Source organism: Wolffia australiana, chromosome 9 (genome assembly GCF_029677425.1).
Source record: "Wolffia australiana isolate 7733 chromosome 9, ASM2967742v1".
Taxonomy (NCBI): domain Eukaryota; kingdom Viridiplantae; phylum Streptophyta; class Magnoliopsida; order Alismatales; family Araceae; genus Wolffia; species Wolffia australiana.
In genome coordinates this window covers 11,973,083-11,987,286 of record NC_135843.1, presented here as the reverse complement: position 1 = coordinate 11,987,286, position 14,204 = coordinate 11,973,083, and the positions used below count along the sequence as shown (strand labels likewise).

The window sequence follows — 14,204 nt, the reverse complement described above, 5'->3', positions numbered from 1 at the left end:
GGGATGACGGCCGTGGGCAGCCTTGGGCGGCAACCTGGGGTGGCCTGGGGTGGCGGCCTTGGCGGTAGCCTTAGGCGGCCTGGGGCGGCGGCCTATGGCTGCCCTAGGGTAACCCAGGGAGGGCGAGAAAGAGAGAGATATCGAGCGAGAGAGAGAGAGAGGGAGAGAATCAAGGGAGGGGACAGACGAATGGGAGGGTGGTCGACGACGATGACTATGGTGGCGGCCGCCGCCACGGCAATCAGAGAGGAGATGGGATAGGGGAGGCAGGGTAGTCCTCTAAGAAGAGTTAAACAAACTCAGTTCATGAATAATGACTGCCTAACTGTTTCTTGAAATAATGGCCTATACATATAGGCCTTGGAGGAAAGAGAAAATACAACTTAAAGACGAGAAATTAAAGATGAAAAATTAAAGATGAGAAATTAAAGATGCAAGACGTGCTTCATGTCACGCCAAGGGGCAGTGGTTGATCTGCCATTGGCAACGTGTCATGATGCGCAAAGGAGCGTGTGTGCGTGGAGATGTGTCCGTGGTTGAGATGGTGACTTCGAGTGATGGTGGTGGCACGTCTGGTGTCGATGCGATGGGGTCCACGCCACCAGTTTCACTATTCTCTCTAAGGAGAAGTATTCTCTATGGGCTATGAGAATGCAAGTTCTATTGGAGGCGAATTGCTTATGGGAAGCTATTGAGGCCGGGACGGTTACAAAGAAGAAGGATTAGCAAGCTTTGTCAGTGATCTATGGCGCAATATCTGATGACATATTGGATCAGCTGGATGGCCAGCTGACGGCCAAGGAGATGTGAATGATGTTGAAGATGAATAACTTGGGTGCATCTCGTGTTCACAATGCTAGAGTGCAAGCCCTCAAACGTGAGTTCAAACTGCTCATCATGGGAGAAGATGAGCTTGTGTCTGATTTTGCAGGTAAGCTGTCCAAAGTCATCGCTCAGCGAAGGACCATGGGAGAGAAGTTAGAAGAAGGAGACGTGGTGGCCAAGCTACTTCGAGTTACTCTAGCGAAATTTGACTCTATTACATCCTCCATTGAGCAATTTGGGGAGATGGAGTCAATGACGTTGGAAGAAGCTGTGGGAGCCCTCAAGATACATGAAGACAAGTTGAAGGATCGCTAGTCAAAAAGAGAGGAGCAACTTCTATTAGCGAGAGCTATCAGGAAGGGCAAGAAGAAAGACGAAGATGAAAACTCCCGTGACCACGGACGTGGACGCGCCAAAGGAAGAGGACATGGCCAAAGCAGTGATGGCAAAGGATGGAGAAAAAACGAGGACTACAAACCTCAAGATAAGTCAAAAATCAAATGTTACAATTGTAAAAAAGTGGGGCATTTTGCCTCCGAATGTCGTAGTGATAAGAAAGAGGAGGAGGCAAATTTGGGCAATGCCGAGGAGAAGGGTGAGTCGGCCTTACTGATGATGGTGATAGAGCCTCTAGATCATGCACTACTCTAGGGGCGCGAGGGAGATCTTCTGATGCCGGATATGTGGTACCTCGATACGGGGGCTAGCAACATTATGACGGGCATGAGACGTTTGTTCTATCAGCTAGAAGAAGCTCACCTTGGCAGTGTTCACTTTGGCGACGGGCCGAAGGTGGATATTCAAGGCAAAGGAAGCATCATACTACACTGTCAAAGTGGAGGAGAAATGATGCTGTGTAATGTTCTCTTTATCCCTAAATGACGCTCTAATATTTTGAGTATTGGGCAGCTTAATGAACATGGCTGCAAGACTGAGATGGAGCATGGTCATTTGATCATATACGATCTGTAGGGGAGACTGTTCGCTCGTGTAAAGAAGAGCAATTGTCATTTATACCCGTTGAAGTTGAACACTATCAGAGCGTGTTTGGTTTTGGTTGATGACTCTGCTTGAGTATGGCATGAACGATATGGGCATCTGAACCACCAAGCATCGAAGTTGTTGGGCGATCGAGAGATGGTTGAAGGATTACCCTCTCTGCCATCTTTAGACCAGTTAGGTCAAAGTTGCATAGCAGGCAAACATTCCAGAGCTCCATTTCCATCTTCATCAACATATATAGTGAAGACATCATTTGAGTTGTTGCATGTTGGCTTATGTGGTTCGATCACTCCATCGACATGGGGTGGTAATTCCTATTTTATGTTGATAGTTGATGATTTTAGTCGACTCACTTATGTTGCCTTGCCAAAGAAGACGTCTGAAGCTCTTGGTATTTTTGCAAAGTTTAAGGAGATCGTGGAAGGCAAGAAGAATGTGAAGGTCAAAGTTCTGTGCACTGATCGCGGAGGAGAGTTTGCTTCAGCAGAGTTTTCAGCTTATTGTGATAAGCACAGGATAAAGAGACACTTGACGACTCCATATTCTTCGCAGCAGAATGGCGTCGTTGAGAGAAGGAATCAGACAACTATGACCATGGTGCGATCTATGTTGAATGGAAGAAGCCTTCCCAAGGAGCTATGGGTAGAGGTAGTGAGCAGTTCCGTGTATCTCATGAACCGCGTTCCAACTAGAAGCCTAGAAGGAGCTACGCCCTATGAAGCATGGACAGGGTCAAAGCCTAAGGTTGCACACCTTATAGTTTTTGGCTGTCTAAGTCATGTGAAAGTGCTTGGGGGGCACTTGAACAAAATGGATGACCGAAGCAAGCCTATGGTCTTCATCGGTTATGAAATTTTGTCTAAAGCTTATCGCTGCTATGACCCTAATAGTGGAAAGGTGCATGTGAGCAGAGACGTCATCTTTGAAGAAGATTCCAAGTGCGACTGGGATGTCCCTATAGTGAAGAAGAAGCAATGTACCCCACTCTCTGATAATTTTCATATGTTAACTAACGATTGCGATGCTCGGGTGGATGAGATACCGGTGGAGGAAGCTGATGTTGCATCACCTCCGCATGAAGTGAGCCTTCAACCGTGGGAAGGAGAACCTCTTCTCACTACTAAAGAGAGCTCATCAAGGAGGTTTAGAGGTTTACGTCAAGTTTATGAAGACACTGAGCAAGTTCATGCTGACCAAGAAGAGTGCTTGGTGATTGAGTGGGAGCCATAAAATCTCCTAGAGGCTTCTGAGGAAGAGGTGTGGAGACGTGCCATGAAGGAGGATATGGATTCCATTGAGAAGAACCAAACATCAGAGCTGGTGAATCCACCAAAAGGCTGCAAGACGATCGGTGTTAAGTGGGTTTTCAAGCTCAAGAAGAACTCAGAAGGAGAAGTGTCGAGACACAAGGCCAGATTGGTCACGAAGGGCTACGTCCAAAAGCTTGGAGTTGACTCCAAGGAGGTGTTTGCACCAGTGGCGAGAATTGACACTATTCCTGTCTTGGTGGCTATAGCAGCACAAGGAGTATGGGACTTGCATTATCTTGATGTCAAGTGAGCTTTTCTCAATGGAGAGATAAAAGAATAAGTGTATATGAAGCAACCCAAGGGGTTCATAAAGAGGGCCAAAGGGCATATGGTTTTGAAGCTAAACAAGGCCTTTTATGGCCTAACACAAGCACCGCGAGCATGGTATACCAAGTTAGATAACTTTCTTATTTCCATTGGTTTTACCAGTAATGTCCAAGAGCACGCAGTCTACATGAAGATTGCAGATGATGTGCACTTGCTCGCGGGGGTGTACGTTGATGACTTGATCGTGAACGGGCTAGAGGGCTGTCACATTGAGGCATTCAAGGGTGAGATGATGGACATATTTGAGATGACCGACTTGGGATTGCTCAACTATTACTTGGGCATAGAAGTTATTCAGTTAGATGGGCAGATCAAGCTGAGCTAGAGAGGCTATGTCATGAAGATTCTACAGTAGAGTGGGATGATTAATTGCAACCCTGTCCATACGCCGCTTGAAGCAAGACAAACATTTACTGTTGAAGGCTCGTCCGCTCTAGTTGACTCCACGGAGTACCGGAGTTTGATCGATAGCCTAAGGTATTTAACTCATACCAGGCCTGACTTAAATTATTCTGTGAGAATTCTAAGTAGGTATATGGAGACACCGACATCTGAACAGATGATGGCAGTGAAGAGGCTCTTAAGGTATACCAAGGGAACATTAAATCTTGGTCTATGTTACGAGAAAGCGATCTGAGAACCAGAGCTGGTTGGCTATTGTGATAGTGACCATGCTGGAGACCTTGATGACCGCAAGAGCACCACTGGTATGACATTTTTCCTCGAGCCGAACCTGATAAGTCAGTCCTCATAGAAGTAGAAGATCGTAGCCCTTACTTCTTGTGAAACCAAGTATATATCCATGTCTGCTGTGGCGTGTCAAGGAATTTGGTTGGCCAGGTTGATTATAGAATTGAAAGGAGAATGTCCGAAGCTTGTGAGACTGATGATCGACAACAAATCTACCATTGGCCTTGGCAAGAACCCCGTCTACCATAGTCGCTTGAAGCACATCGACACAAGGTTTCATTTTATCATGGAATACATTGAAGAAGGTAACGTTAATGTGCATCATGTCAGTTCAGAAGATCAGCTGGCTGACATATTCACCAAGCTCTCGGATGGCTGAAGTTGGGGGAGCTGTGTATAAAGCTGAGAGTTTGAAGTGTCTACGGGGAATGACCTCAAGATGAAGGGGGAGATTGTGGGGTTTCACCTTGAATGGGTTCAATTATTTTTATTCCCGCTGACCACATTTCAACTTCCGCTATACATTTCTTTCGTTAAAAGGAACACTCTTTGAACACTATTTTTTGGAGAATGAGGGTTTTTTCTTCCTCCTGGTTTTTCTTCCTTTTTCTTCTCCCTTGTTCTCTCCCTACAGGACATGTGCTGTCAAGGAGTGGCAGCAGGGATCCTATCCCAATAGACGTTCCTATCAAGCGCGAAGAGTTCGGCGACTATGGCCTAAAGAGGAATCGATATTTTAAAATTCCAGGGAATTGTCCGTATCATTCTGGTTACGCCGGCAAACAGACAAGGACTTGGGTTATTCACCTGCACCAAATTTGACTCCTCAAAACTTGAATACATGGGTGTAGGTGGCAAACATTAAACTATCATCATACATTGAATGCACGACAGTTTACAAGCAAAACTAGGCTGGGTAAAATGGAATAAGAGCACCTCTTCTTTGTATTTATTAATGTACATGTGGAGAAGAGTGGGTAGATATCTTATTTTGTTATTTTCTTTCACTAACGCAGCACTGACTACTAGGTTACATACGAGGATCCGCATTGCTACAAGATTTTGGTGGAAGACAAAATGGCAATTAAAAAGTATAAATAAAATAAACGTGTCTCTACTGCAATTCTAGTAAATCTTTAACCAAGGGGATAGTCTTCCGTTTAACCAGAAGTTATTCAAACGACAAGGCAAAATGTCCAGAGGAAGATCGTCGGAAGGCTGCCATGTCCAGTTTCTAATGTGGTTTTGAAAATAAATAACGATCCAAATGCGACACCACAACACATGTTTATATCTTAGCACAATAAAAATAAGTTTAATTTTCTTTTATCGCACAAGGGTTATGTAATAGTAATGAAATCAGAAATTAGAAAATTGTTCGAATTGTTATAATGGCTAGAGAAAAACTAGACGAATGGGCTTATTATAGTATCAAAATAGTTGAATATTAACCATCTATATTAAATCAAATTTATGAACAAACTTATATTGATGAATGACCGTCTAAAACTTTCAAAGAGTGTAATGTACGCGCCTCGTGTTAACTAGTGGAATATTTATTGAATTCTTATGTACTGGCCCTGTTGGTGACGTCTCTGCGGAGAAGTCTTCACTTTTGTGTTTCTTCCTGATCGTCATTATTAATAGTGCCGCTAAATTGAAACGGTGGGAAAACAATGTTGACCTTGTCTATTTCTTGTCAAAATCAATCCAGACAATAAGGTTTTGTTGGTCCATCAGCTAACTTTGTTGGCATAAATCACATTGGTATTCTTGTTTTGCGATATGGTCCGTAGTGGATTAGAAATAAATTTCCACATGTTTTGTTCTGCCATGAAAAACATATTTAGTATCAATATAAGTAGCACCAATATCGTCACAACACGCTATTATTATCTTCTGTATTGGGTTAAAGTTATTTTAGGATTGATTGAACCCGAAGAACTTTTGATGTCGTACTTCGTATGGCATTGTACTCAGTATTAGTACGGTATTGTTGTATAGTAAGTTGTTTTTTGGATATCACATATACTTGTTTTTTCCATACATGACCTTCTCCATATATTAGTGGAGCGTCTGTCAAACTGATCACCAGTTCAATCCGGGTCAACAAAAACATTAAAAGCTAAATATGAACTATTGTAAACTAGACAACAACGTAAATTTTGTAGATATGTACATAAATGGTTGAAAAAAATATAATACTTACTTATGGGGTGCTGCATTTTCTGACCATGTAAACCGTGTCAGGTGTTTTTAGTAATAACTGATGTAATGAGCCGATGAATTTCTGCACAAGGTATGATATACACCAGTATCTGTACTAGCCAATGCTTCTAGTGTGCCTTAGACTTTAAATGTTGACTTACTATGCCCCATATTAGATTGGTTTAGGATATGGGAAATAAACATTGAGTGCGATCGTATATATACCTACTCATGCTTAATATATGGATTCCATTAGACTAATGTGCAGAGCCAAGATCCTTAATCACAAATATAGTTATTAAGTCATATTAAGTGATTGGACGTAAAGCAGGCTTGAAGGTTCAAAAAACATCAATATTACTATAGAAGACTATAGAAAACACCAAGTCATTCAAGATGTTTGTAGAATACTTGAATGTAACAACTCATACGTAAAAGGGTGGACTGGTGGTGTTGTCATGTTATTGAGAAGGTATGTGTACTGTGGTTTCTGTGATCGACATGTCGGTGTGGCCAGGTTAAAAGGGGGTTAAGGTTTGGCTGTGGTTGTGACAGTTATGTGAAACAGGGAAATATCAATAAATGGTGGGGTTGGGTGTGTGGCAGTGTTTGCAATCAAAAAATACGTAAGGTAAATCAAGTGATACATTATGTATCTTGATACATGTCCATTTATAGAACATACTTACTATAATGCATGTGCGCCACATGTAATGAAGTAAGCGAGTACATGATCGAACATGGTTGGTTGTGATGAGAACATAATATATAGGTCAATAGACTCTAAGTATCTGTCCGATTGTATTCATTTTCCTAGTATGCTTGAGAACGACATTCAAATATATTGATAAAACAAAAGTATGTAGAGTCCCTTTCATGATTTTTATGGCCAGTCCCGTGGCCATTAGCGTGAGAACCTTAAGAATAGAAAGTGGGTTCTCCTTACTACAAATACTTGACAGATTTGATTTGTCGGAGTCCTTTAATGATACTATAACAAGGTGTAATCATCCTGATTTATGCCTCAACTGTGCTAGTAGTCCTTAGACCCCAGTCAATGTGGACAGTTGTACTTTGACAGCAATCTACAAGTCTATAATCAAGAGTTTCTAAAAGGTATGGGTTTGCGCACACCAAGAAGTTTATGAAGGTGATTCAGTGTCAATATTGGAGTATCCCCTCTAGTACAACATGAGCATCTCAAGGATGACGACGGGATGAAGTCTTTGGACACGGCTGTGGATTGTTTGAGAAGAGTTCTTTGATGATTTCCAAATGCTATAATTCTAGATAAAATGACTAATTACGGTTTGACATAGTATCATGTCCAATGTCTTACTAGAAGAGTTGGATTGTAACAATATGTACATAGGAGCCTATAATAAATAAGTTTGTGAGTAGACGATGAGCACTATTTTATTTCTTATTGCTTATGAGGTGTAGGTTGCCACCATCGTTTATAAGACTTAACTTCTGAATTGTATTAAATTGTCCCGACATTAATTGAGTTATGCAGATAGATATGTTAGACGGCCAACAAAATTGGATAGGCCGCTAGACTTCTTTACTAGATTTATACTCGTACCTAAAGGTCCATTTAAAAATTGTTGACGGATCATACCAAATACTTAAATTTTGATTGTTTAAATAGGCAGTTAGCACACATTGGTTAAGGACCTTATTTGAATTTTCTAAGGGCATAATTTTTCAAGGCCTTATACATATTGTTGTTTATTTAAACAGCTCCACTCCACTTCTAACGTAAAATGGACTGTATAAGGATGACAACAGAAGGTGGCGGAGGCCCTCAATGGTGACATAGGATATTCAATACACCACGTAATGTGTACATATGTCTAAAGGCTGCACACGTGAGCAACTAAACTCATCGATGCGTCAATCCAATCAACAATGATTGTGATCCATGCACAGGTAATTTGTTTCCGGAATTTGTTGATTGCATAATAGTCTGGTTTAAGTATTGGCATATGACTTTTTTTTTATTCCCTAGAACCTCGCGTTTTGGTAATAGGAATGTTAGTGCTGGTTGAAAGGGTGAAGAACCTATAAAAAAGTGATAGGCTCGGGGAATGGAACTGTTGGAGTGATGTTTACTGTGCGACTTGTAACACTATAGTTCTCAAATTGTTTGTGATTCACTCAACTCTTGGCTTGCGGCTCTTTTCTTGTTATTCACTCAGGTCGAGGCAATAGAACCCAACAGTATGGTAGTAGGAATGGTACTGCTGGTGGCAAGGATGAGTAACCTATAAAACAGTTGTAGGCTTAAGGTACTTATATGTTGGAGTAATGATAGCTAGGGGACTGGTCACACTATGGTTGTAAAAATCTTTGTAATTAACTGAACTCTTGCCATGCAATTATTTTTTTGTTACTCACTCAAGTGGAAGCCATAGAACACAGTGATATGGTAATAAGAATGGTAGTACTCGTGAAGAGGGTTACGAACCTATCAAACAATCATAGGGTTGCGTACTCATATGTTGGAGTAAAGTTTGCTAGGAGACTTGTGACACTATGTTTGTCAAAATGTTTGGGATGTGATTGAGTGTGACACAACTGAGGTACATATGTGAGAGATGGTTGAGATGCGTAAGACTGATTTGGTCACGAGAAAAAATGATGTCGGACATGGTCCGATCCGCACTAAGTATCATGGCTCGGTACCAATAATGGATGGTGCTATCAAACGTTGATGGTGTTCTCGTCCAACAGATAAACCGTAGTGGGTCGATGTAACTACGATATGAAATGAATGTCCTATGTGTCGTATGTGCAGTCTCCGACTAGAGGGAGGCGTTATGCTCCAAGCATGGACGGGTCATTGCGTGATGGCCGCAGTGGCCTCTTGAACCTCGTAGGAGTGACGTCGATGCTTACGGCCGAAGGGAATCCAGCCATGGGGCTCGCATGTAACGGACGGTCTCGTCCGTACAAGGAAGACACTCAAACTTGTCTTAGTTTTCTCTCTGTTCTCTCCTCTCTCACTTATCTAGCCTGAGCGGAGGAGTCAAATAGATAGCATACTACACGACCACTACCGTATCCGTTTGATTTAGGCTACTCGTCTAAGGGGTTGAGATAAACTATCTCGACCCTTTAAATGGGAGTTTTGGCACCCGGTTTCTCATTTTGTCATCACAGCAAAGAAGGGGGATGGCAGAGGACTCTTGACCGTGACCCACGGGTTGGTTTTGGTGCCGTGACATGCCTCGACTAATTAATAGAGTCCTAGGAATATCGAAAAGATGAAATGATGCAGGACGACAAGAGGAGACGGGATAGGATGATGTAGGGTGACTAGAGGTGACACGATGGGATGATTAGGGAATGGGTAGGATAAAACCAGACGACAAATCACGCGGTCCATTTGGAAGAATAAATCTGATGAAATAGGGGTGGTGCAGCTCCTTTTCCTCGTCGAAGGTGAAACTATTGTCTTTCACTACCACGGTGATGCCAAGCACCAAAATCAATAAATTTGAATGATCGTGTGCTTGAAAATTCAAAAACCTATTTTGGTAGTGTCTTGGAGATTCAAAATCTAAAGCAAACCCAAGGCCGGTGGGTGAACTCTCGAGGAACACTAGACGAAGAATATGGGACACCAAAGAGTGGAGAAGTACCTCAGCACTAGTTCAATGCGTGATGATGATGCGAGAGCTTCTTGGCGCGTTGTTGGTGCTGGCAATTGACATTCTCTTTGATAAAGTGCCCCCAAAACCTAAACCGCATGTGCCACGGCAAGTAGCTACGAGTGCAGCTAGGGGGTATAGTGCCCTACGTGGGCGGCCTTCATGCGCAGCCTACTTGGACATTCGGCGCAGGTGGCCTGTGCGGGTGGCCTACCCAGATGGTGTCTATGCAGGCACTCGTTGTGGCGGCCTGCACAAGCGGTGCGTGTGCGGGCTGCCTGCGCTGGCGGTGCTTGTGCCGGTGACCTACGCGGATGGTGCCTATGCTGGCGGCCGGTGTGGCGGCCTGTGCGGGAGGTGCCTGTATGGACGGTCGACGTTGTGGCCTACGTGGGCAATGCCTGTGCGGGGCGGCCACCGTGGCAGTCTACGCGGGTGACTTGTGTAGATGAAGGAAACTGGGGCAATGAACAAGGGGCTCCTCTAACGACAACAACAATGGTAGTAGCGGCATAGAAGATTTGAGAAGGGAAACGGCTAGGGCAAATCTTCCAAGAAGAGAACTTCAATTCTTCATAATAAATTCACCCAAATGTTTCTCGCAACATTGGCCTACATGTATGCCTTGGATGAAACAGAAAATACAAGAAATAAAAAAAAATTAGACGACGTGTTATCGTGTCGCGTCAAAGCGAAGTTTTGGATCTCGTCTTGACGACATGTCATGCTGCGGGAAGCGTGGTGTGTAAGTGGAGACGCATCTGATGCCAACATGTATCATGTCGGTGCGTTGATATGGTCATTATGAAGGTTGTTCTTTAGTTGGTGTTGGCGATGAGTAAGGATGCTAGGCGTCTCAGATGACGGTGGCCGCGCGTCCAAAGATGATGCGTTAACGTCATTGCCACATATACCCCAGGGGTCAGAAGAACTAGACTCTATTGAGTTGTTGGCAAGAAGCTCCAACGGCCTCAACAGGTCTGGACAAAGGCGAGCCAAGTTTGCCTCCGCAATCCACGTGTCTCCCGTCGATCGTTTGCCCTACCAACAAACAAGAAACTTCCGCACCGTCTCACCCTCGATTAAGCTGATGACCTTATCCAATATAGCCTTGATGTTCTCATGCCAGTTGGAGGGTAATGACGGTGAAGTGGACAAGTCAAACTGGCTCACGAGAAAGTCCATTGGTAGGGATTGGTCATTAGATGAGAGAGGTGGGGTTTATATGTAGCCAAATCTGAAATATGTGCTTATCACCGATGTAGAGGGTATACCAACATCATAGCCATTTTTCCCCAACTCACTTGAGGATGGGGAACGGCCTGGCACTACAAGCATGAAACTTGGTAGCCCGTTTGGGAGAAAATCTCTCTAGCCTTACTATATTTGCTACATTTTGTTTAAGTGAAGGCCAAAATAGTTTATTCTCAACGGATGGGTTTATCTTATCGACGCCAAAGTGACCACTCATGCCTCCAGCGTGTGTTTCCCACAATGAACTATCTAAGTGATGTTCGTGGGATGCATCGCCGGCAATCGTAGAAAAGGAATCCATCTTCTAGGACAAAATCCCTGGTTCATTGAGTACGATGTTTTCCCATGGATTGAACGGTGGATGCAAAGACAGGGCAATCTACATAAATGTCATTTATCTGATCGAAACAAATCACCTCAATTTACCTGACATTCAAAACGTGGACTCGTCTACTTAATGCATTGGCGACTCAATTCTCGACGCCTCTCTTATGCTTTAGGACAAAATTATATGTCTAGATGCACTCAACCCAATGAACTTACCTAGGATTTAACTTCTGCTGTAAATGTAAGTATTTTGAGGATTCATAGTCAGAGTACAGAATGAATTATTTCGAAAGCAAATAGTGTCGCCAATGGCGAAGTAACTGAACAATGTCATAGAATTCTTTATCATATGTAGAGTATTTGAGCTTGCCATCATGCAACTTTTCACTAAACACTCCTCCAATTCCTAATCCCGGGGCATCACAAGCCATCTCAAATACTTCATTAAAATCGGCTAAACGTACGATCGGAGCTTGTGTCATCTTTAACTTTATATCATTGAAGAATTTATGTGCGAGTGCAGTCCACTCAAAATGACTACCCCTTAGGCATTCGATCATGGGTGCCATAATGGTACTAAAGTTAGAAAGGAAGCGTCGATAGAAGGTCCCTAAACCATGGAAACTACAAACATCATGGACATTTCTAGGAGTCGACCAATGGGTTATGGCAACTATTTTTGCTGGATCCACGGATACACCTTGTGCAGATAAGATAAAGCCAAGGAATGAGACATGATCAACAAGAAACAAGCATTTCTTTAGATGGGCATATAATTTTTCGGCCTATATATCTTCACATACTAGGCGTCGGTCGCGGACATGATCGTTCCTCGATTTACTATAAATCAGTGTATTATCAAAATAAACCCCGACAAAGTTTCTTATGAATGGCCTACGGATGTGGTTCATGAATCGACAAGCCATAAGGCACAAGGAGCATTCGACAAGCCAAAAGTCATGACTTTCCATTCATATAAGCCATCCTTGATTTTAAATGCAGTTTTCTACTCATCTCCAAGACAGATTTGAACTTGATGATAACAACTCTTTAGATCAACTTGTTAGAAAATCTTTGAACGAGCCATCATAACGAACATATCATGACTGCGAGGTATTTGAGACCTACACTTAACAATGATCTTATTAATGACTCTACTATCAATGCACATGCGCCAACTCCCATCCTTTTTGGGAGCCAACAATGCATATACCACATGGGTAAGGCTCTCCTAAAGAAATCCCTTGTCCAAGAGCTATTGGACTTAACGCTGAAGTTCCTTATGTTGCGTGGGATCCATACGGTAATGGGGAAGATTTGGCAAGGATGATACGGGAATGAAATCAATGGCATGCTGAATTTCACACATAGGTGGTAGATCATTGGGTAAATCCTCGGAGAAGACGCTCTCAAATTCAGCGAGTAATTAGGAAACCTCCGGTGGTTGGGGTGTGGAATTTTCAGAGGAATGATCGGGGATCATTGCTAGATAAATATACCTCTCACTATCTATCTCCTTCTGAAATTGACTCCCATTGAGAATGTAGAGACCTAATGACATAGGTTTTGGTGAAGGTCTCCTAGGGTTATGGGTTATAAGGGTGCCATGTGATTTTCTTACCCTGATAAACGAACGAGCAAGTGTTACTCCTATTGAAAATATGTACGTCATTATCATATAGCCAATGTGGATTAAGGATAATGCTGCCCACTTTCTTTACTATTGGGATGAGCCTATACATTTTAGATTGGGAGTTGACCAAATTTTTCGAAGATGTATACCCGAGGATGAACAATGGAGGGTATTAGAGTCGTGTAACTCATCGTTGTGTGGAGGACACTACGCCTCTAAGATCACTGCACATAAGGTCTTGCAGTGTGGCTTTTATTGACCCCACCTTCATCGGGATGCATACGAATTCTGCAAGAGATGCATTAGCTGTCAAGCAGTGGTCAATGTAGGTCGCGACACTTCTATGCCCTTAAATCCTATTCTTGAAGTTGAGTTGTTTGATCTTTGGGGCATTGATTGCATGGGACCCTTTCCTCCATCTTTTGGATACGAATATATTTTGGTAGGTGTTTCTTATGTCTCTAAGTGGGTAGAAGCCATACCAACACGAAAAAATGATCATAAAGAGGTTGTTAAATTTGTCAAGGATAATATCTTTTCCCGATTTGGATGCCCACGAGCCATTATTAGTGATGGTGGAACTCACTTCAATAACAAAGTCTTCAAGGAATTGTTAAAACAATATGGAGTTCATCATCGTCTTACCACCCCTTATCATCCTCAAGCCAATGGGCAAGTGGAAGTCTCAAATAGAGAAATTAAAAGAATCTTGAAGAAAATTATTCACCCTAATGGGAAGGATTGGTCGAGCAAGCTGCCTGACGCGTTATGGGCGTATCGGACTGCATATAAAACTCCGTTAGGAATGTCGCCATTCAGGTTGGTGCTTGTCATCTTTCTTAAGAAATCGAACATCGCGCTTTATGGGGTATCAAGAAACTTGATCTATCTTTAGATGATGCAGGTAAACATCGTTTATTGCAGTTGCATGAATTGGAGGAGTTGCGTAGTGAAGCATATGAAAATTCATGC

The 14,204-nt window shown here is 42.8% G+C and overlaps 1 protein-coding gene across 1 annotated transcript; it reads left to right on the top strand.

The window, feature by feature from the left end:
- The first annotated feature begins 822 nt into the window (after positions 1-822).
- Positions 823-1,140, top strand: LOC144707399 (uncharacterized). The gene has a single exon (XM_078580504.1). The coding sequence runs from the start codon at positions 823-825 to the stop codon at positions 1,138-1,140; it is 318 nt and encodes a 105-aa protein (XP_078436630.1).
- Positions 1,141-14,204: the final 13,064 nt, after the last annotated feature.